The sequence below is a fragment of the Sapajus apella genome, unplaced genomic scaffold (assembly GCF_009761245.1).
Source record: "Sapajus apella isolate SASKATOON/1434 unplaced genomic scaffold, GSC_monkey_1.0 scaffold18, whole genome shotgun sequence".
In the NCBI taxonomy this organism is placed as follows: Eukaryota; Metazoa; Chordata; class Mammalia; order Primates; family Cebidae; genus Sapajus; species Sapajus apella.
The window spans coordinates 20985529-21006789 of NW_022436958.1; the positions used below are offsets into that span (position 1 = coordinate 20985529).

Below are 21261 nucleotides of genomic sequence, written 5' to 3' on the forward strand. Positions count from 1 at the left end.
CTTACCCAGCATGACACGCCATTGCTGTTTTGTACTTTTCTCATTGTAGTTATCAATAAATGAAATACAAACACTACTTAAATTTCAGGTTTTCTGAGCCATTTCCTTCCATAATTATTAACATACTAAGAGAGTCTTTATCTTGGTCTCTCCTGAGCCTATCACAGAGCTGGAAATGTATTCGCTCAAGAAATATGATTTTAATGAACGAGTGAATTTCATCATGTAACTGCCCTAATAATATCTTATTAGGTGCTGGTATTGTTATAGTAGAAAAGTCAATAAAATCTCTAATTGGAAAAGCCACTATTCTATCAAGAAGTTTGAAATATTTGGAACATGTGGTGTATGTGTGTTTCAGGGTGGGAAGGGTTGAACAGACTATTCTTCCTTCCAAATGGAACACTAGTGGAGAAAAACAGGTGGCTTGTCGCATAAAAGGAAAAACTCAGCCCTTCCGACCTTTTATTTGTTTTAGCTACAAGATTACATCAACCATGGAAATTAGATTAGTTCCTCCCAGTTTAAAGAGAATAGGTGCCAGTTTAATTGGATTTGACATAAAAAATACATTTTAAAGGCCATCCTTCCCACACAGACATTTGGGCTAATATGTCCTCTGACTTCAGATGTTGACAGTGTGTTCAAGTTTGAGGAATCTTGAGAAACAAAAGGAACTGATAATGTTTGTTCCCAGCACTAAAGCTCTGATGCACTGCCTCCCCCCTCTGTCTTGTGATGCTGAACAAAAAGCCTATTTATTCACTCATCAGGCATTATGAGAAACCATAACATTTTGAAGCCCCACAGGACTAAACAGATAGTTACGTTAGCAGGTTTCCAGACGATCTGATCAGGTCAACGACTTGTTTGTGGGTAAAACCTTCTGTGCTCACGCCATTGATATTTGCAAGGACATCACCTGGGAGATGCCAAGAAAAATGAGTGTTATGTTGGTTAGTTAAATAATCCCTCCTGACATGCAAATGAAACAAGCAGCTCCAAGTCTTAAAAACATAAAGGAGCTAAGAAAATTCAAGGCAACAAATACATCCTGACCTTCACTCTCAAAACATTTTATTTTCTTGTTATTTAAATGATTCCTAACATGAGCAAAAATGTAAGTTACCAGCTTGCAGGCCAGCACAGTGAGCTGGGCTGTCCTCCTGTATTTTGCATATCAAAGTGAACATTTCCGAGGAGCAGGCATTCTGATTCTGGAGCCTGTAAGTCTGTAAAAATTAAGGTGATATATAGTTACTATTTAAAAAACTCAACCTCTATTTGCCAAAAAATAAAATGGTGTCAATTACCATTAAGCAGTATAATAGGTAAGTTCAAAGGACAATTTGAAAAGGATTTCCACTATAAACTGAATCAAGGTATCAATTTTGCAATTCTACCAGACAATCTGTAGCCAACTCCATTCATAAAGACATCTGTCATGAGAAAGTAAAATGAGAGTGGCTCAAGATTTTACATTTTCAAGCCCAAGATATCACCTGATGCTGTCATGATTACATATTTATTTTAAAAAATTGAGTTTCTCATTTCCCAATGGGATAAAACAACGATGGCCAAGTGCAATGAGAAAAATCCGTAAGTGGTTCTCCCAAGCTAAAACACTCATTATAGGAGCATGAAATTGTACACATGCAGCAAGGAGACATGCCAACAATGATTATTTTAAATCAGAGTTCTGCACATAATGACAATCTGCCCTACATTTATTCAAAAGTACTATAATTGACTCAATTACCTTCATTTCTGAGCACCCTCTGGTATGCCTGTCCTGAATCCTCACCGGTTCATTAGTCACCCAACTAAATTAGAAAGTTAAGCTTCGATTCTTGCCTCAATTAGGCACAAGTAGTTTAGTGGTGGCGGGTTTTTTTTTTTTTTTAATTATACAAAAACACTGAATAAATGTTTGCAAGATATAGTGTCCTAATGACCTATAACAAATATAATTTTCTTTTTCACACATTTAAATTATGAAGTCCAGTTCCACCTAAAAGCAAAATCAGTGTTCTGAGTATGTCTTCTAAACATCTGATTCCTAAAATCAAGCTACATCAAAGTACTACTTCCTTGTGAAGAAAATAATGTCTGATGTTCATTCCTTCTTATTCAATAATCCCTGGGGCACCATAAGTCAGCCATATGCAAGCAACTTCTAGAAACTTGGGTATGTTCACCTCTAAAGGATTTCTATCCAATCTATAAGGCACTTAGAATCCCCATATCTTAAATGTAGAAGAGACTTTAAAAGATCATGCACTACATTCCCATCTACCAGCAACTTCATTAACAGCTTTCCTGCCAGGGGTCTTCTCAGTACAGCCTAGACCCTTCTGGAGATGAAAGGCTGATCTAGTTCATGTGGCACATGAACAAAAGATATAACTGACACTCCTTTGGGAAACCACTGTTCTAACAATTCGCATTAGCAGTGAGACTCTACCCTCCATTCCCAGAGATCAAAGTGAGTACAGTGCAGAAGAAACATGCTGATTTATGTAGCTGACACCTCCATACATATTCACATGGGGTATAAAATTGGGGAGTTAGGGACAGAGACAAAAAAAACAGAAACCCCAAAGTTACAGAAAGAATTAATCAGATACTTCTCTCCTTTACCCAGTCTTCTAGCTCCCATTAAGTGATCAGTGACATTAAGGGACCAGTGACACAATGATCACCTGTATTTCTTAAAGACACAACGATCTCTTTGTCCTTCCTCATGACCAATGACCTTCATTCTAACATCTGTCATTTGAGGATCTTCTGTTGGTACCAGGAACATCACTAGGTATATTACATGTATTGTTTCATTTAAATCTCCTAAGGATCCCATAAGGCAACCATTGACAGGATACGAATTCAGGTGAGCATGAGTCCAAAGTCTGCATTCCTATTATGCTGCATGATTCTCATAAATAGCATAAAACTAGCATCCATGGAGAACCATAGATCTGGTCTCTTCCAAAGTGGTAGGCCAGATCCAAAATATGTATCCACACTGCATCCATAATATGGGTACGTGAAGTTGTATCTAATCTTCAAAAGTTCCCAGAAGCATTTCTCCTATTTGTTGACTGCTGCAAATCTGATGAGTACTAGGGAATAGATTAAGTAAGATGTGTATTTGACAATAGGGAGCATATACCAAAGAGAGTTTACAGGGGTATGGGTTCCTGCATCACGGAGATAACACATACATGCTGCTATTTAGAGGTATAGCCATTAGTTTACGTTGATCTACAAAGGTTCAGTGTTGCTGTGGCCTGACATAGTTTTGACTCTTGCTCCACGGAGAATAAGTGTTTATGGTGTGGGAGAAAACCTTAAGAAAGTGGTGACATATATTATAGCAGTGTAAGAAAAATAAACGTGAGTAGTCATTTATCCTGTTTTTAGTAGCCACTGCTGCACATCCTTGAGGATAATTCTCCTTTAAAAAAGAAACAGTGACAAAAAGCAGTGTCTCTGCAACAGAATAAGGAGTGTTTCATATAACTGGGGAATAAGAGTGAGTGCTATGCTTCTAAAACCTAATGGATTTCACCAATTACTGTGGTGAATTACAGATTTCACCAAATTTAAAAGTAGAAGAATTCAGAAAGTAGAAGTGATCCTCTTTTCTCCTAGTGCCTTCTCTCTCTTCATTGCAGCTTGAGTCTCATTTTGTTTCTTTACTCATAAAACATGTTTTGCTTAGCAGCTTCCTGTTCCTAATCTTAAAATACACACTGACTTTCCAATTGTGGGGCTGATATCACACCAAAGTTTTCTGAAAGCAGCACTAAAGCTAAGATCTAAAATCTGATATAGAGTGTAAGAATATGATTATGCAAAACACATCCAAAAGACATGCAAACGTACTATGGAAAAAAAAAAAAAACAGAAATGCTTAAGCTACTACTGTTGCACTTAATTGGGTTAGCTTCATTTGACCAACCTCACCCACTTTACAAATGTGGTCATGAAAAAGCAGACAGCAAATAAGCAATGAAATTCTTAGGCAATTATGCTGAAACCTATAAAGACTTAAAAATTTCCTCCAGCATGAGGCAATCTGCAAGTAGAGCCAAATGTTCTCAAGTGTTTCAAATAACAATTATAAAGCATTGTCATTAGGAGAAAAAAAGCTACACATTTCTCATTATGTACAATATGAACTCTTTAGTAGCAAAACGTACCAGGAGCTATCCATGAATATATGTGTTCCATACACACAGATACATAGTCTTTCGAGTGTCTCTTGAATGCCAAAGTAAAATATTTAAAATCTGATATACAGTATAAAAATGTGATTATGCAAAACATATTCAAAATGCAAATATATAAAATGCACATCTGTAAAATGTATTTCACTCTCTTATCTAAGACCTGGGTGATACCAACCATTTCTGATCAGTCTGGGACTTAAGGGAAGACTGAAGCAACGAAGCACAAACTGCTGAGCATATCTCGGGGGTTTTATGTTATCTTCAATGTTTTCTTTCCTTAATAGTATGCAACACACTGAAAAACTATCCCCAAATAACCACACACTGAATAAAAATCATAGACTCTACCATTCTCTAATCCTAACTTCATTTTTCTTTTGCACATAACATGACCCTACCAATGCCACTTTCTTCCTTGGAAGTCTAGAAAATATGAAAACTGCCCACCTGAATTTCAAATCCAAATGTTTCATTATCCTGCTTCTCCACAGTAACAAGCTTTCTGTAATAAAAAGGTTTAAAAAGAAACTGTATGAAAATCAAAGTATCACATTTGGCACAGATTTATCATTAAAAATAACTGTCACAATTAAAAATAACTGACATTTATGTAAATTATAGTATGTAAGATTCTGTGTGTGTGTGTGTGTGTGCGTGTGTGCGTCTTTGTGTGTGTGCGAGAGTGTGTGAGAGAGAGAGAGAGAGAGAGAAACAGCCTGGAGAGCTGTGTTCCTAAATATTTTGGGAGAGACAAAAAAAAATAATTCAATCTCTTTACCTTTGAGACCAGGAAAAGTCACTTAAAGAACTTGATCTGGTTAAAGCAAGCTGAAAAATACAAAAAAGCATACAGTTATCTCAGGGTCTTCAAGATACACTGTAAAATGTTCTAAACATCTCTCTTTCTGTCTCTCTCTCACTACACACACACACACACACACACACACACACACACACACACACACAGACACAGTTATTTATCACCCTCTTTGGTCCAACTCCTGGGAAATTGTTGCATAAAGGCAGCCATTTCAGTTCTTTAGTGATAGCAGAGGAGAGTAGGGAGACGGGATTCTAGGCATTCCAATTAAAAGATTAAGAGAGGCTTAGATGGTAATACAATGTGGCAAAAGAGTTAATATAATGTGGCAAAACTCCAAAGCTTCCAAAGAGAACTTCATCTCTGATGTGTATTTAAAACAGCCTCTGAAAGATTAACCATAACAATTTGTAATCACATTGAAATCCAAAGAAAAACAGCATACATAGAATGGCATATGAAACCTGAATACTTTATAGTTTTTTTGGAGATGTTGATGAAATGACTGTGTTTACTATAATGGTTCATTATGTTACTGTTTTTAGTGGGATAAAATAATCCCTAAACAACCGACACACACAGAAACACAATTCAGGTGAAACCAGGAACTCAAAATCTCAATTCTGCTTATGATTTATTTTTGTAATAGTTTTGGAAGAATGCAGTGCAATTTCCAGCCAAGGAAGGAAAGGAACCTCAGAATAGTATAAATGGTATAAATAATATCACCTTCATTGCTCTGCACTTTTGGAAAAGATCATATAAACCTAAGCTTTCAGGACACACTCTATCGCTGTAAACACAAGAAATGTAGACAAAAGGTGGCAACTTATTTTTTAGGAAAATTGCACTAGGTTTTTGTTTTTGTGGGTTTTTTCATTTGTTTTTTGTTTGTTTGGTTGGTTTGTTTGTTCATGAAATATTTATAGCCCTCCTCAAGTGTCGGTTCAAGGGCCCAAAACATAAGCTACTAGCTAACCCATGATTTTTAATTGTCAACCTAAAATGGTTGTCATATATACACAAACACAAAAATATCAAGAGATCAATGCATAGTCAGTCTAGACAAAGCAAAATAAGTAAAGGATGAAAACCAGAAGGAGAAAAATACGTAGAATATTAATGCTTATGTAACATGTTACACAAATGAAATGCTCATTAAGGCATTCTTTAGGAGTGAAGCCTACACCACTGTAGGAAATTTGAATTACCAGGTACCAAATGCCAGCATTTTCACAAATTTCCTGTAATGGACCAGTGTTAAGAATCCAGCCACCAGTCAGTAAAGCTAATGTAATGGAGAGGTGATCTCTTCTTACCCATTTGCTGTAATTAATTATATTTTTCTCTTTGGTTAGTTCTGGGCTTCAACTCATTTATATCGCACTGAAGACTGAAATAAATTGCTCAGACCCAAAAAGACTCTCTAGTCTTGCTAAAAAGTATCTCTTTTCAATTTATAAGCAGTACCTGTGGAATGCCTACAAGGATTGGTATGGTTTGTTGTAAACTGATTTTGTACCTTGTGTATACCATTAACAAGCATAGGGACTATTTATTTATATTAGTGGTTCTCCTTTCAGAAGAGAGCAACAAACTTATTTCCAAGCATTCTCAATCTCTCCCTTATATTGTACTCATATTTTCTTAATCTATTTTTACTATCTTCATCTGCTTGTTTTCCACCCTTAATTCAAATTCTATAATCATAAGTAGGGCTTTTTTATTCTTTATATAAAAGTTTCTTATGCATCCATAAATAAGGGCTTATATTTTTAAAATATTACTCTTGCTATCAGTATTCATCATATTATTCATATATCCATATATAGAGAGCTATATATATTTATAGATATGTGTATATATTTATATGAAATGCACACTGGATCAAATACTTCATATCTGTACATAATCATCTGTGTGCTTTGGGCCTGTTGGGGAATGTTATTTGTTTTACTTTCTGCCCCAGTGTCCAGCACAGGGCCTGGAATAGAATGGAAACTTAAAAATAGAGAAATAGATAAAAATAAATAAACTACTAAAAAAAATGAAAGCAACTGAGGCGTCTGAAGAGCTAAGTTAAATATTCAAGTTCAGGATAAATATGTAAAGATAGTCTTCAACATTGTCCTTTATTAAATTCAATAGCATAGAAAAAATTCAAAGATAATCACTAAAATACATAAAGTAAAATTTAGAAATCTAATATGTAGCAAGATTTAAAAATGAAAGAAAACAGACAACTGTATATCCATATGCAGAAGAAAGAAACTAGACCATACCTCTATATATACAAAAATTAACTGAAAATGAGTAAATGGATGAAAACCTTAATGTACGATCTAAGACAATAAAACTACTGGAAGAAAGCATAGGGGAAATGCTTCAGCACATTGGATTGGAACGAGATTTTATGAATAAAACCTTCAAAACCCAGGCAACAAAAGCAAAATTAAACTAATGGGATTATATTAAACTAAAAATATTCTGCACAGCAAACAATTAACAGAATGAAAAGACAACCTGTGGCATGGAAGAAAATATTTGCAAACTACTCATTTAACAGAGGATTAGTATTCAGAATATATAATGAACAGAAATACCTCAACAGCAAAATAAAATAAAATAAAATAAAAAATGGACAAATGATCTCAACAGACATTTCTCCAAAAAAAGACATACAAAGCCAGGTGTGGTGGCTCGCATCTGTAATCCCAGCCCTTTGGAAGGCCTAGGTGGGCAGATCACTAAGGTCAGAAGTTCAGGACCAGCCTGGCCAACATGGTGAAACCCTGTCTCTATAAAAATACAAAAATGAGTCAGACATGATGGCCAGTGCCTGTAATCCCAGATACTTGAGAAGCTAAGTCAGAAGAATCGCTTCAACCCGGGAGGCAGAGGTTGCAGTGAGCCAAGATAGGGCCATTGCATTCCAGCCTGGTGACAGCGAGACTCCATCGCAAAAAAAAAAAAAAAAAAGAAAGAAAGAAAGAAAAAGAAGACATACAAATGGCTAACAAATATATGAAAAAATGCTCAGTATCACTCATCATCAGGGAAATGGAAATTAAAACCACAGTGAGGTATCATCTCACCCCAGTCAGGATAGCTATTACCAGAAAACCAATAAACAACAAATGCTGGTGAGGATAAGGAGAAAAGGGAACTCTTACACACTGTTAGTGGGAATGTAAATTAGTACAGCCACTATGGAGAACAGTATGGAGGTCCCTCAAACAACTACAAATAGAACTACCATATGATCCCGCAATTCCACTACTGGGATTCATCCAAAGGAAAGGAAATCATTATATCGAAGAGACATCTGCACTCCCATGTTTATTGCAGCACTATTCACAATAGCCAAGATATGGCATCAACCTAGGTGTCCAACAACAGATGAATGGATAAAGAAAATGTGGTATATATACACCATGGAATACAATTCAGCCATAAAAAAGAATGAAATCCTGTCATTCACAGCAACATGGATTGAACTGGAAGACATTATGTTAAGTGAGATAAGCCAGGAATAGAAAGTTAAACACCACATGTTCTCACTCATATGTGGAAGCTAAAAAAAGTTGATCTCATACAAGTAAAAAGTAGAACAGAGGATACTAGAGGCTGGGAAGGGTAGGGGGAAGAAATGGATAGGGACACATTTGTTAAAGGATACAAAATTATAGCTAGATAGCAAGAATAAGTTCTAGTGCTCCATACTGTAGGATAACTATAGTTAACAATAATATATCATGTACTAGTTTCAAATAGTTAGAAGAAGGATATTGAGCAGTTCCAAAACAAAGAAATGATCAATGTGTGAGATGATGGACATGCTAATTACTCTGATCTGATCACCATACATTCTGTGTATCAAAACATTGCTATGTATACCATGAATATGTATGATTATTATTTATCAACTAAATAAATATAAATTTTAAAATTCAAAAATATCTAAAATGAAATAAAACAGACAAGAGCAAAAAAAATTCAATCCAAAACAAAAAGTGTAGAAAAAGTACTAATAGAAAACAAAAATAGTCGTGCCTTAGTACATGGCTGCTAAGTGGATGAATGGTGACAAGAATTACTAAATTATTAGCAAAATTTTGAGCCTTGTCAATTTTAAATGCCCTTTTACTATGCCAGAAATCAATACATCTACTAGGAACTTCAAGATTTCATCAAATCTGTCTTTTGAATCAAAAGTCATTCTGGATAGATTCAAACGTAAAATCTTTTAATCCACAGGACAGACCTGAAACCTCTACAGAGATTTCCCCACCACTCTACTTCTAACCTTTCTATCTAGCTAATTGACTAGTTACAGATGAAAATATTTGTCTAGCACAACATGAGAAGCATAGCAGATGTTCAATTCCTGTGGACTGGCTGATTTGGGTTATCAGCAACACCAAAAGTCAGATTAAGTCAAATTATAAATTAGTTTCTATTCTGTATTGGCTGCAAGGCTGTTTCAAGCACCTAATACTTAAACAAAAAACAATTTAAATAAATTAAGCACCATCAAATTCTCTGACATGTGCCACATCTTGACACAAAGCGTACTTGTTTTTGATCTGGGCTCTCAGACTCAGGCGATGTGGAAAGGAATATTCCCAGGGTCCAACCTAGCTCACACGCCAAACTACCTGCCTAAAGTGAAATGAAGTGTCTCTAAGGTCTTATCAAGGGTTTTGCACTTTGGGAAAGAAAGTGCACACCTTTCCTGCACACGTTTCCCGAGGGCGAGCAGCCTATTCAAGAATCTGACCAGTGAGGTCTATGTTCCCCAGTCAACCCTCCCAGCCAGAACCTTTTCTAAGGGTTGTACTGATGGCACCAAAAATCATGAATGAGGAACTGGTGTGCAATTCACAGCATATGCTGGCAACAGCTGTCTTTTATTACACATTATCTAATATGAGAAATCTAGGTTTAGCAATTTGGCAGGCTTGCAAACTACACATTCAATTATGACTGCTGAATAGACAAAGCTTCTTAACTCCTTGCTAACCATAATACATTGATACCTAGCGTTGCGCTTACAATCACTCTTCTGTTTTTAGTCAGATGACTTAAAAGTTCAGGCATTAATATTCAAAATGTAATTTTTTCTACTCTGCAGTGATTCCACACATTCCTCTTCAGTGAGAAACCAAGACCAAATACTTCAGCTGTCAATTTTTGAAAGATAGGAGTAGTCAGCAGCTCAGCCAGGTAGCCAGCCCTCGGTAGAGAAGCTCAAAGTTCAACACTGTAGCCACTTCTGGGGCTAAGTCACAGCGGGTTACTTCCACCTCGCCCCCACTCTATATTCTCATTTCCTGAAAGTGGTGGGGAGGGTGCTGGGGAGAGGATACTGATTCAGGAGTGAAGTTTTTTGTCATTGTTGCTTGTTTCAAAGGTCCCAAAATTATATGTTCTTCTCCCTTTCCAGTCGCCTTCCTCACTCCCCAATTCTTCCGTGCAACCCCCACCCCCTTTTAAGTCAGGAGCATTAGGATATTAAGGCTCCACAGACTCTTCAAAGATGCAACAAAATAATGGAGCTGAACTTAATTTCCTAACATTAAGTGCCCGGAGAAACCTAAATACAATACTGCCGTTTCCAAGGAAGGTCTGATTGTGGGCTCACAGACCTCTTCAAGAAACGTTGTTCGATATTGACCAAGCATGCCACAATATGGATTGAAGAATAAAGTCTTTTGTTGTGAAATTAGCAAAGTTTTCTACCTAAAATTGTCAGGAGGTGATTAAAATCCTTTGGTGCAGTTTAGGACAGTTGGAGTTACAGCACCTGATGGGTGTGCTGCCAGACACACCATGAAAGCCGCTGCAGGGCGGAACCCAGCCCAGCAGTGTACACATCCCAGAACAGAGCACACACTCCCTAACTAAACTTGTAGATGAAATCAGCCTTCCAGAAGTTGCCTATTTAGTAATAATGAGATAACTGAAAGAAATTTAGGAAAAGAGAGTCAATCTGTGGTACCACTAAAGTTTGTGGATTTGTTTGTTCAGTCCCTGGTTCTCAATATAGCATTCTGTAAAAACTGCTTTCCAAAAGCAACATACTACTGTTATGAGAGTGGGTTGTAAGACACAATCACTACTCCTTTGACATAATTGATAGAGACTGTCCTTAATTCCTCCTGTCTCCGTCCTACAGAGATTTCCATTGCAGAGATTTTTTTTTTTTTTTTGCCCTAAAACTATGTTCCCAAGTAGAAGCCATACTGGGGTGTCTGACACTTCCTACAAGTACAGGTATTGAGATAATATGCACACAGAGAAATCTATTTTTAAATAATTCTGAGTGTAAACACCCAATTGATTCTGAAGACTAATTTGAAACTAAAGCTAACCAGATATAGCTTTGCAGAAACCAAAGCCAACAATAACAAGAAGTATGAGCTGTTGACGTCAGCCCTGAAAGTGTTGAAAATAACAGTAGGCAGAGAAACACGAGAAACACCTGCTCATGTGATTGCCTCACAAGGATCTTGTTGCCTGCAATTTAGTCTGTGCCAAATGGGTGATTATTCTCTAAAAACCAGTTAAAGGAAATGAACATCCATTTGGAAGATTGTGAAATGTTGGGATAAACTTGCATCAAGTCTCATTGATGATAATTGTACAGAATCAGAACTATCATGTACAAGAAGTTTTGTTTTGCTATTTTTTAAAGCAATTCTCACAACAGTAAGAAAAAGCCATTTGAATAGGAGGAGTCTACCACGTGAAAGAATTTGAGAGAAGGGGAATAAGAAGACCTAGAAAAGATGATAGCATCTGCATAAATTAATTTGTATGGGGATGTGTGTGTGCCTGTGTGCATACACACATATGCACATACACACATGTGTATTTCTTATGCCAAAATCCCTCTCTATCTTCCTTTGATAATCAGCCTCTCCTACTGATTGCCTTCTTTCAGTTCATGCTATCTTCATCCTGGCTTAAAAACAGATGTGACTCCTCCATCTTAGTCCCTTTCATATTAAAGTCTTTCAGTCTCCTTTCTGTTCCCCCGTTTCCTCCTTCTCCAACTACTGCAAAAGTTCCTCCCTCACTACTAGTCTCTACTCACTAATCCACCACATTTCTAGAGCAAGGTTCCTGAAATCCTCTACTTCTCAAACACAGTCAGAGGCCCTCTGTGCCAGCTTTTTCAGGGGAAGTTGTTCAACTGTTCTGTAAAGCAGCCCAGCTCTGAGGTCTCCTCTCACCTCCAATACACTAACCAGGTTCTCCTGACACACTTAATATTGTGCTGTTACACAAAAAAAAGTCCTCCATGCACTAGGATCTGTGCCTCAGCTTCAATTTCTCCTTTGCTCTGGAATGCCCTTCAATATCTGGAATATCTATCTCCAAGGCTGTATTTAAAGATGTTTCACTTGGATGAGAGTATGCATGTCGTTTTACTTTGCGTGACATCCATTCTTTCTGCTTACTGAATTGCAGACAGTATATGGGCAGGAAACATTCCCTTCTTGCCTTTTTACCCCTCCTACACTTAGCATGATGTCTGTCTCCTTGTAGGTGCTCAGAAACCATCTGTTGCATTGAAATGCATGGGCTAGAAAGTAGATCAAATGAGTGAGGTTGCTGGAATGGAGGACATAGAGCATGGAAAGTTCCCACCCCGATTCAAAACGTACCCACTCTCTCTAGAAAAAACAAATAAATAAATAAAATCATAGCCTAATCAGGTGAACCACAGTTAGTGTGATAGCTTCATGGCAAATGTAAAGAAAATCTGACTGCTTTATATCTGAAAAATGAATAAAGGTGTCAGCATTTCTCATGTTGCTTTATTTTCAGACAGGTTGTAGTCTGATAAAACATTCATCATCACATTAAAGTTTGTAAAATAAAAACAAACTTTTAGATTGAGAACAATCAATAGTCCAAATCATGGAAAATTATGCCCTTATCTTCATTGTGAAAAATACCAAGGAATCAGCTATATATATCATTGAAAAAAGACCATGTCTCTCCCACTATGCCATACCTCTCTAATCCTGAATTTAGAAGGCTTAAGAGAAGCACATGATGTACATGCAAGACTTAAGCACAAAAATTCTTGCTCTATGGCAATTCTAAATATTTTCTGTACAAATGCTATATTGAAATTCAAATATGTACCTGGGGATTTACGGCAAGTTGTATAGGAAAATCCTGAAGAGGTATTATGGTTAAAATTTTTTTTTCACATGTTAGAAATTGAAGAACAAAAAATCAAAATAAATTCAGTTAGACATAGATTTTTCCAAATGAGTTTTCATCCCTAGAGACAAACTTTGCAATAAAAATACTAAAATAGCATAATCTAGCATTTAATAAGCACACACTGAATGTCAGTCACTGTGTGAAGCGCTGCACAGTTCCTTATTTAAGCAACATAAGAACCCAATAAGGGTAGTTCTATTATTATCTCCATTTTAGAAAAAAGGAAACTGAAGCTCAGAGAGGCAAGAGGCTTGTTCAAGATCCCATAGGCACTAAGTGGTAAGCTGATATTCAATCTGGCAATCGACCAACCAAAAAAAAAAAAATCTTACTTTCCAATAGCATGAGGCACGTCCCAGAGCCCTAGAGCTGAAGATAATTAACTTAGTCAACAAAATTTGTCCTCAAAAACTTATCTCTTATTTGCTTATGAACTGAAATGACCAGCAAGGATTTGGGGTGAGGATGGAAGGGAAAGAATCAGTGGAGACACAATGGGGAAAAGATCATTAATTCTCATACTGGTGGCATCTATATAAACCATCTTCAAGTTTGTTATGCTTAATGATTTTTATTTTATCTGAGCACTTCTTCAAATGAGAAAAACAATCTTAATTTTTGCCTTGAAAAAAAGTTTGATTGTGGTCTCAAGTCTTCAGACTGTTTCACCTAGCTCTGTGAGCATCTCATCTCCTCCACCCACATAATCAGCCACTAATTCCAAAGCCTCTAAAATATCACTATTAGTATGAAGTCAGACAAACATATCATTCTACTCTCAAGAGAACATGAACACTCTAAAGGGTACAAAACAGCAACCATACCTGCTTTCTTCCCCGAGGCAGAGTAGCCACTGTGTCTGCCAGCATTTGAATTCTTCTGTTATCCTCCATTGTAAGGCTGCCTGTGAGTGTGGGGTAAGAACTATAGGCTGGCCCAGCGCAGAAGTCCGCCAAATTGCCATTGCTGCTGTGTTGCAGGAGCCTTTGTAAAGACATTGTGAATAAAGATCACTCCAGCTAGCACATGGTTGAGTGGCCTTGCAGGTGGGGGAAGCTAAAAGTACAACTCTGACAAGTAATCAAAAGTAGCAAAGCAGAAAGAGCCCATGTGACCTCTGTGGTTTGAGGAACTTGTTACACAAACCATCTCTTGCAATTCACTCCCATTTCTCAAAGCTTTTTTTTCTTTAAGCTCCTGGGAGAACCTGGCTAACTTTTACAGTTGAAAAAAAAAATTAACTTTTTTTTTTCCCCTCAAACAGCCAGAACTCTTATGCTTTTATGTTCTGTGGCAAGCATATCCACACCACCAACTGCCATTTTTTTCTTAAAAAAAGAAAGAAAAACATCCCCAAATACTACCATTTGTTTCATTCATTCTCTTATTTAACATTAGCAATGCAATGCAAAGGTCAGCACACAAGGACATTCAGTTCTTGTGAAAATAAGCAAGAATTACAGGTGCTGGTCATAATGTTCTCTCTCGAAGTCCTTGTAATGTGCTTTCCCTGAAGTATACCCTAGATCATTAATGTTCATCAAAAAGACATTATATCTGCCACTGGGCTTGTAAGCATTCAACATTCTTCTGGTTGCCCTTTTACTACTTTGTCCTTACTAAAATTGCCCATGATCTTTACAATGGGAAGGGAGAGCCAGCACAATTAGGGCACAATGTTGCCATTTCTTCAACAAGACTTGGTGGCAGCATCAGCAAGTTGTCCCAGGGGAGGAAAGGAGTGGGCAGAAAGGTAACAGGCAAACCAAGGTGGCAAAAGAATGTTGCCTGTTGGTCCCTGCATGTGCATATGGGTCAAGGGCACCATCACTAAGCACTCAAGATCACAGATGCTTTTTTTTTCCTTTGGCAGAGGTTGGGGGTAGGTAGTTTTGAGAGAACTGGTTTCAGTGGAGGGGTAGGAGAGGCAAGTAAAAGGAAGAATCGAAACAAAAGTTAAAAAGAGAAGTTTTATATGGCACAAAAAGTCAAATGTGCTTTATCGAATCTCTGAAGGTCAATACTGGAATTTAAAAGAGTTAGAAAACCTTTGAACTAAAATGGAATGTGTGTGTACTGGAAGTGAAGGTGAATTCAACTCAAGCAGAAATTGCCAAATATAAATAGTAAAATCTGAATTAATAGTGCTTCAAAAGTTGAAGCCAAGTATAGATTTTAAAAACTCTATCATGATTCATTATACTGAAATTGAATTTTGACATGGGCAAAGTGTTATTACCAAAAACATATCTAAATCGGGAATAAAAACACATATGTTTTCAGAAGCCAGGTGGGTAACATAAATGTGTAAGGCAAAAGGGAGTGGTACATACCTTGGCAACCAAAGAATATATCAATTACAAAGACATTCTTGTAAAATCTATACTTATAGATATGTACAGCTATGTACACATGTATATGTGGGGTATGTGTGTGTGTGTGTGTGTGTGTATTAGGAAGAGAGAAACAGAAATTTATTTTAAAAGCCTTTCTAGGCTATGAGGCATGTAACTTAAATCAACATTATTAATGGAGGACAGCTATCCACAATTTCCTAGGAATTTGATAAAGTTATGCAAACATTTTTCATATTCTTAATATTTTTAAATGCCAAATGAAATTATACATTTGCTTAATATAAGGTCACCCACTTAAGCCAACTGACACCCGCATTTTTATAAATACTACTAAACTTGTACCAATTCATTGTTATACTAATCTTAAGCTGATGTAACTCATAGATCATCATTCAATTAAGAAACTGGAAAATAATTTACTTATTAATTAATGAAATGTGTTTAACAATTAAAATTTTTCAAATCATAGGATCCCTGGATACAAAACAAGGGTCAAAAAACAGCTCTGACATCCAGCCACCCCATATCAATATGGTCACACCTGTTAATTACAAATGTATGACCTTGTCTATTTTTATTGGTCAGTTCCCTGTTCTGTCAGCAACTGTGTCATGCCAGTCACTAAATATTTTTAATAATATCCTGATCAACAGTGTGCCTTGTGAGAAAGGGTGGATAAACAGTAATCTTTTAAGAGGAATGTGACTTCCAAACATCAAATCCTTGACTTACAAAGGTGTTCTACTGTTTACAACATCTCTTTTCTTTTAGGCTTTACCTTAGGAAAATTATTATTCCCCTTCAGTCTCCTTTTTATTTTAGAGAGGTGATTCTGAAAATGAATCAGATTAAGCTATTTAGGTACTCAAAAGTTTTCAGGAGTATCTCACTGTTCACAAAATAAAATAAAATAAAAATCATTTTATATTCTTATCTGATTCATTCTCTGAAATGTCATATCTTTTTTGCAGATCCTTCTTTTGACATTCAATATATTTTAGTTAGGGCAATAGTTAATTGTATACAAGTCTGTTTCTCTGCTAACGTCCAATTTCCTTGAAAGCAAGGGACATATTTTATCTTTAAATGTATACTTTATATCCTACATATAAAAATTGTTCAATAAATGTGTGTTAATAAAAAGAAAAAGGTAGAAGCAGTAGATATTAAACAAAATGAATTAAACAATAGTGTTCTGTGGTATTAATAAGGAAAAAAATAAATCGGTAGGAAATATATGTACTACAAGCTCATACTCCAAAGTGCTACAATTTCATTAAGGGGTGATCTGAAAGATGAGGAGAGAGTCTCTTAAAAATATGTCTACCGTGTTTTCTTTTCTTTTTTTTTTTTTTTTTTTGAGACAGAGTCTTGTTCTGTCGCCAGGCACCAGGCTGGAGTGTAGTGGCTCACTGTAACCTCCACCTCCCAGGTTCAAGCAATGCTCCTGCCTCAGCCTCCGAAGTAGCAGGGACTACAGGTGCATGCCACCACGCCCAGCTAATTTTTGTATTTTTTTAGTAGAGACGGGGTTTCACTATGTTGGCCAGGATGGTCTCGATCTCTTGACCTCGTGATCCGCCTGCCTCAGCCTCCCAAAGTGCTAGGATTGTCTCCCATGTTTTCTAAAAGCTAATGTTTGTTATGTGGGGCATGCTTCTCATTTGGGACATTTTGTTCATAAATATGCAAATACCTTTGGAAGGAATTAATCTTTAGTACAAATGAGATGAGCACGGAGGGCCTATAACATGGAGATTTGGTACAGTCAGGTGAGAGGAATATGCTTAAAGTATGGAACACTGAAAGAAAGGTGGAAAGGTTTGCAAAACAAACTGAGCTAACCTTATAATCATTCATGAAAATCTCAGGCAGCCATAAGAGGGTTGACAGCAGGGTTCCAGTGTCACACTACTTAGATTCAAATCCTAGCTCTGCTGCTTTAAAGGCTATGAACTGAGTTGTTCCCCTAAAATTCACACATTAAAGCACTAAGATTCCATGTGACTATATTAGAGATAGGGCCTATAAGGAGGTTAATTAATTATTTAAGGTCAAATGAAGTCTTGAGGATAAGGCTCAGACCTGATAGGATTAGTACCCTCATAACAAAATGTGGCAGAGGGCTCTCTCTCCACCATGTGAGGACACAGCAAGAAGGCAACCTTCTGCAAGCCAGGAAGAGAGCCCTCACCAGGAATTCAATCTGCCAGTACCTAAATCTTGGATTTCAGCATCTAGAACGGTGAGAAAATAAATTTCTATTGTTTAAAGCCACCCAGTGTATGGTATTTGTTATGCTATCGTATTGGTTAGGTGGCTTGAACTGACGAATATACTCTCTAAACCTCAGTGTTCATTTATCTAAAACAAATATTTGCAGGAAAAAAAGAGACAGAATTGTCCATGCATGGCACATGGTATAAAGTAAGCTATATCTATTGCATTTTGTTTTAAGTAACAAGAATTCAAAAGGAAAAGCGAAAAAGGAAATGACATTAATTCTATATAAATAGCCCTATTCATTACCAAATGACTCCACATGCAGCAAGGATGCTCTTGTCCGCCCTGGAGAAGTCTGAAGGCTACATGTGAATTCCTTACCAGCAAATAGCAAGATGTGTTTGAAAACCATCATCAGAGCCAATGTCTGAAATTTCTACATCATTGTTAGAAATAGAAGAAGAGTAACTGGTTGCTTAAAAAATGAGATTTCTTCTATGCCTTTCTGATCTTAAGATAGTTGTTGAGTTTTTTGTTTGTTTTATTTTTGCTGTTTGCCTTTATTTGCACAAGAAGATTTTATTTGGCTTCCTGGAACATCGTAGGATTTTGTTTTGGTTTGGTTTGCTTTGCTAATTTGTTTTATTTTGGCCTTTTGCCTTTATTTGGATGGGAAGTTTTTATTTGGCTCTCTGGACTGATGTAGGAGATGGTTAAAGTCACATAGACAATATTTGAATATTGTGCCTTTGAATTTATATAAGGTAAATTTAATTTAGTAAGGTTACTCTCACAGATAAGGATCCACTAACTGTGAAAACTGTTCTGTCCTATGCACCACCTTATTTGAGTGATGGAACTGGGTAGACAGATGTCCTCAGCTTCCCCAAACATTCAGTGTGGGTCACTGGGATTATGAACACTACTCCCCAGAGAGTAACAGCCTTCTTCAGAAAATGATAAACTAAAAATCTGTAACTAGGACTGGCCCTGAAAAATAGGCAGCTCAGGAAAGAGAAATAACAGAAACAAAGTTCATAATGACCCTATATTAGAAATCCTAACGTGATATAAACCAAATATTAGCTTAGAGTTGTGACATGCATATTTAAAACAGCACAAAGAAAAACTTTAAACCTAATATAAATCATAGCAGTATATCAAATCTATTCCATTTTTAGTACAAGTGCAAGGAAACAATTTTCTGACTGATTCAAGTTTAATTCAATCAAATCATGAAGCTATGGGTAGATTGCAATATCATTCAAGGGATTAAGCCAATAAATTCAATTAGGGCTTTAAATAGATTATCTAGATCAGTCTTTCATGAAATAACTCAGTAAGATAATTTCAACATTCTTTTAAATGTAAAAGTAGACACATTTATTTGATGCACTTATCACGTAGAAACATCATTACCTGCATTTTTAAAATTCCATTTGCTTCTTTATCTATTTAGATATAGGGAGAGTACTTTGAGCATGTTGGGCATATGGCAGAAACGGCTCTCTAAGAGGGTCCAGGTTGAAGGTACACAGTAGTATTGGGGCCACTTGGAGGCAGTCGGTATGTGCACAGGTTTTAAAAGGCAGCTTCTCCCATGGACTTGTCCATGTATCTATACAAAATGCTCTGTGAATGCATCAGGATTGTTTGAGTCTTAAGAGGTAGTCTATGCAATGATTTTAAAACTGTACTCATGAAAATGTAAGGAGATCCTTTGAATGACCTGGGAAAGAAGGGAAAAAGAGGAAAAAAAAGAAGACTTGAGAGGGGGATTCTGAGATTTTCAGCCCTGACATCAACCACAGCAGTTGTAATTGCTTTGCTTTATATTGTGTTCCTATTCATGCCACATGATTTAATCAGGTTAAACAATAAAACTGAATGAAAACACAGGCCTATAGAAGACAGAAAAGACTCTTCACATAGAGTGTGAAGAACAGTAGACTATTGAATCCCTCTGTTAAAAAGAAGTGTCAGCCCTCGAATGAGTTCCCCAATTTCTACAGACTATCTCCGTTTTAGAGAGATAAGACCCTAACAGTACAAAATCTCTTTAAAACAAAACACAAAGTAACCAGGATAACCAATAGTTAAAGTACCCCTAATTCTGGATTTGTCTACATTTCATTCAAAACAATATTTTGTTCATTAACCTATTAAGACAAAGGGAGAGAGAGTTTAATCAATTAGAATGAAAAACTTTTGTGTGCTAACGGAATTGTCCTATAATATGGAGATGCCTTTCCAAGAAAGATTAAGGCTTTAAGAGAAATATATGATTGGTTGACAACTTATTACCAGGAGTCTTTTCCTTCTTTGAGGACTATTATCTTTAAAAAAGAAGTAGCTATTTTTCTTTTTAAAGTTACTTAATTAATAAAATAAGAATATGTCCAATTAAGAATAAACGTCAAGATCAAGTTATATAGTGAGAGATAGATAATTTTCATTCAGTTTTATTTTTAACCTGATGTATATGTATTTTTATCTTGCTGCCATAACAACCATGAAATGAATTATATTAGTCACACCCAATAGAAATTGGTGTCAGTGAAGAGGGCTGTTTCTATTTGAATATAGGAATAATTTGTTGAAATGAGTTCATTCAAATCTCTTTGAGTCAAAGAGCATGACCTTAGGAAAGAAAATAAAATATTTATAAATAGGAGTGTGTGTGTATGTGTATCATGAGATGGACACCTTGAGTATATCCAAAATTGTAGAAGATATTGAAAAAGTAGTCAAAGATCTATCCTTTAAAAAAAATATAGGCCAGGCGAGGTGGCTCACGCCTGTAATCCCAGCACTTTGGGAGGCTGAGGCGGGTGGATCACGAGGTCAGGAGTTCAAGACCATCCTGGCTAACACGATGAAACCCCCGTCTCTACTAAAAATACCAAAAATTAGCCAGGCATGGTGGCACACGCCTGTAGTCCCAGCTACTCAGGAGGCTGAGGCAGGAGAATCGCTGGAACCCGGGAGGTGGAGGTTGCAGTGAGCTGAGATCACACCACTGTACCCCAGCCTGGCGACAGAGCAAGACTCCATCTCAAAAAAAAAAAGTGCTGCGGTAGAGATGGGGAAGTAGGAAAGGTATCTTTATGCACTTGGAGCTAAGACACAAGGACTCCCAGTGGGCTGTCCAGATTCTTCCATTCGCTGACAGGCCTCTCCAGTTAGAGGCCTTCACACTGGAAGTGGGCCTGTCCCGGCAGAACAATGGCACTGGACCCTGTCTCGTGCTCTGCTTCTCCGCTAAAGAGCTACTGCTCGCCCCAGTGTTGGGGTGCTGGTCCTCTGTCTGGGTCTGTTCCCTCAGAATCATAAGCACCTTCATAACAGTAACAATTGCTGTTCTTGCTGCTGCTGCCTTACTATG

At 36.8% G+C, this 21261-nt stretch overlaps 1 protein-coding gene and 1 long non-coding RNA gene across 2 annotated transcripts in view; both read right to left on the reverse strand.

Annotated features, from left to right (window-relative positions):
- CYTIP (cytohesin 1 interacting protein) overlaps window positions 1-14432 on the reverse strand; it is a 28755-nt gene extending 14323 nt beyond the window's left edge. Inside the window, exons 1-5 of the mRNA XM_032286445.1 lie at window positions 14121-14432; window positions 5011-5060; window positions 4680-4734; window positions 1130-1232; window positions 829-922 (exon numbers count right to left, since the gene is read on the reverse strand). Coding sequence (XP_032142336.1) covers window positions 829-922; window positions 1130-1232; window positions 4680-4734; window positions 5011-5060; window positions 14121-14294 — 476 coding nt within the window. The 5' untranslated portion in view covers window positions 14295-14432. The remainder of the gene's footprint in view (window positions 1-828; window positions 923-1129; window positions 1233-4679; window positions 4735-5010; window positions 5061-14120) is intronic.
- A 2797-nt stretch (window positions 14433-17229) lies between these two features.
- LOC116557034 overlaps window positions 17230-21261 on the reverse strand; it is a 40891-nt gene continuing 36859 nt past the window's right edge. Inside the window, exon 4 of the long non-coding RNA XR_004271327.1 lies at window positions 17230-19605. This is a non-coding gene — a long non-coding RNA (uncharacterized LOC116557034). The remainder of the gene's footprint in view (window positions 19606-21261) is intronic.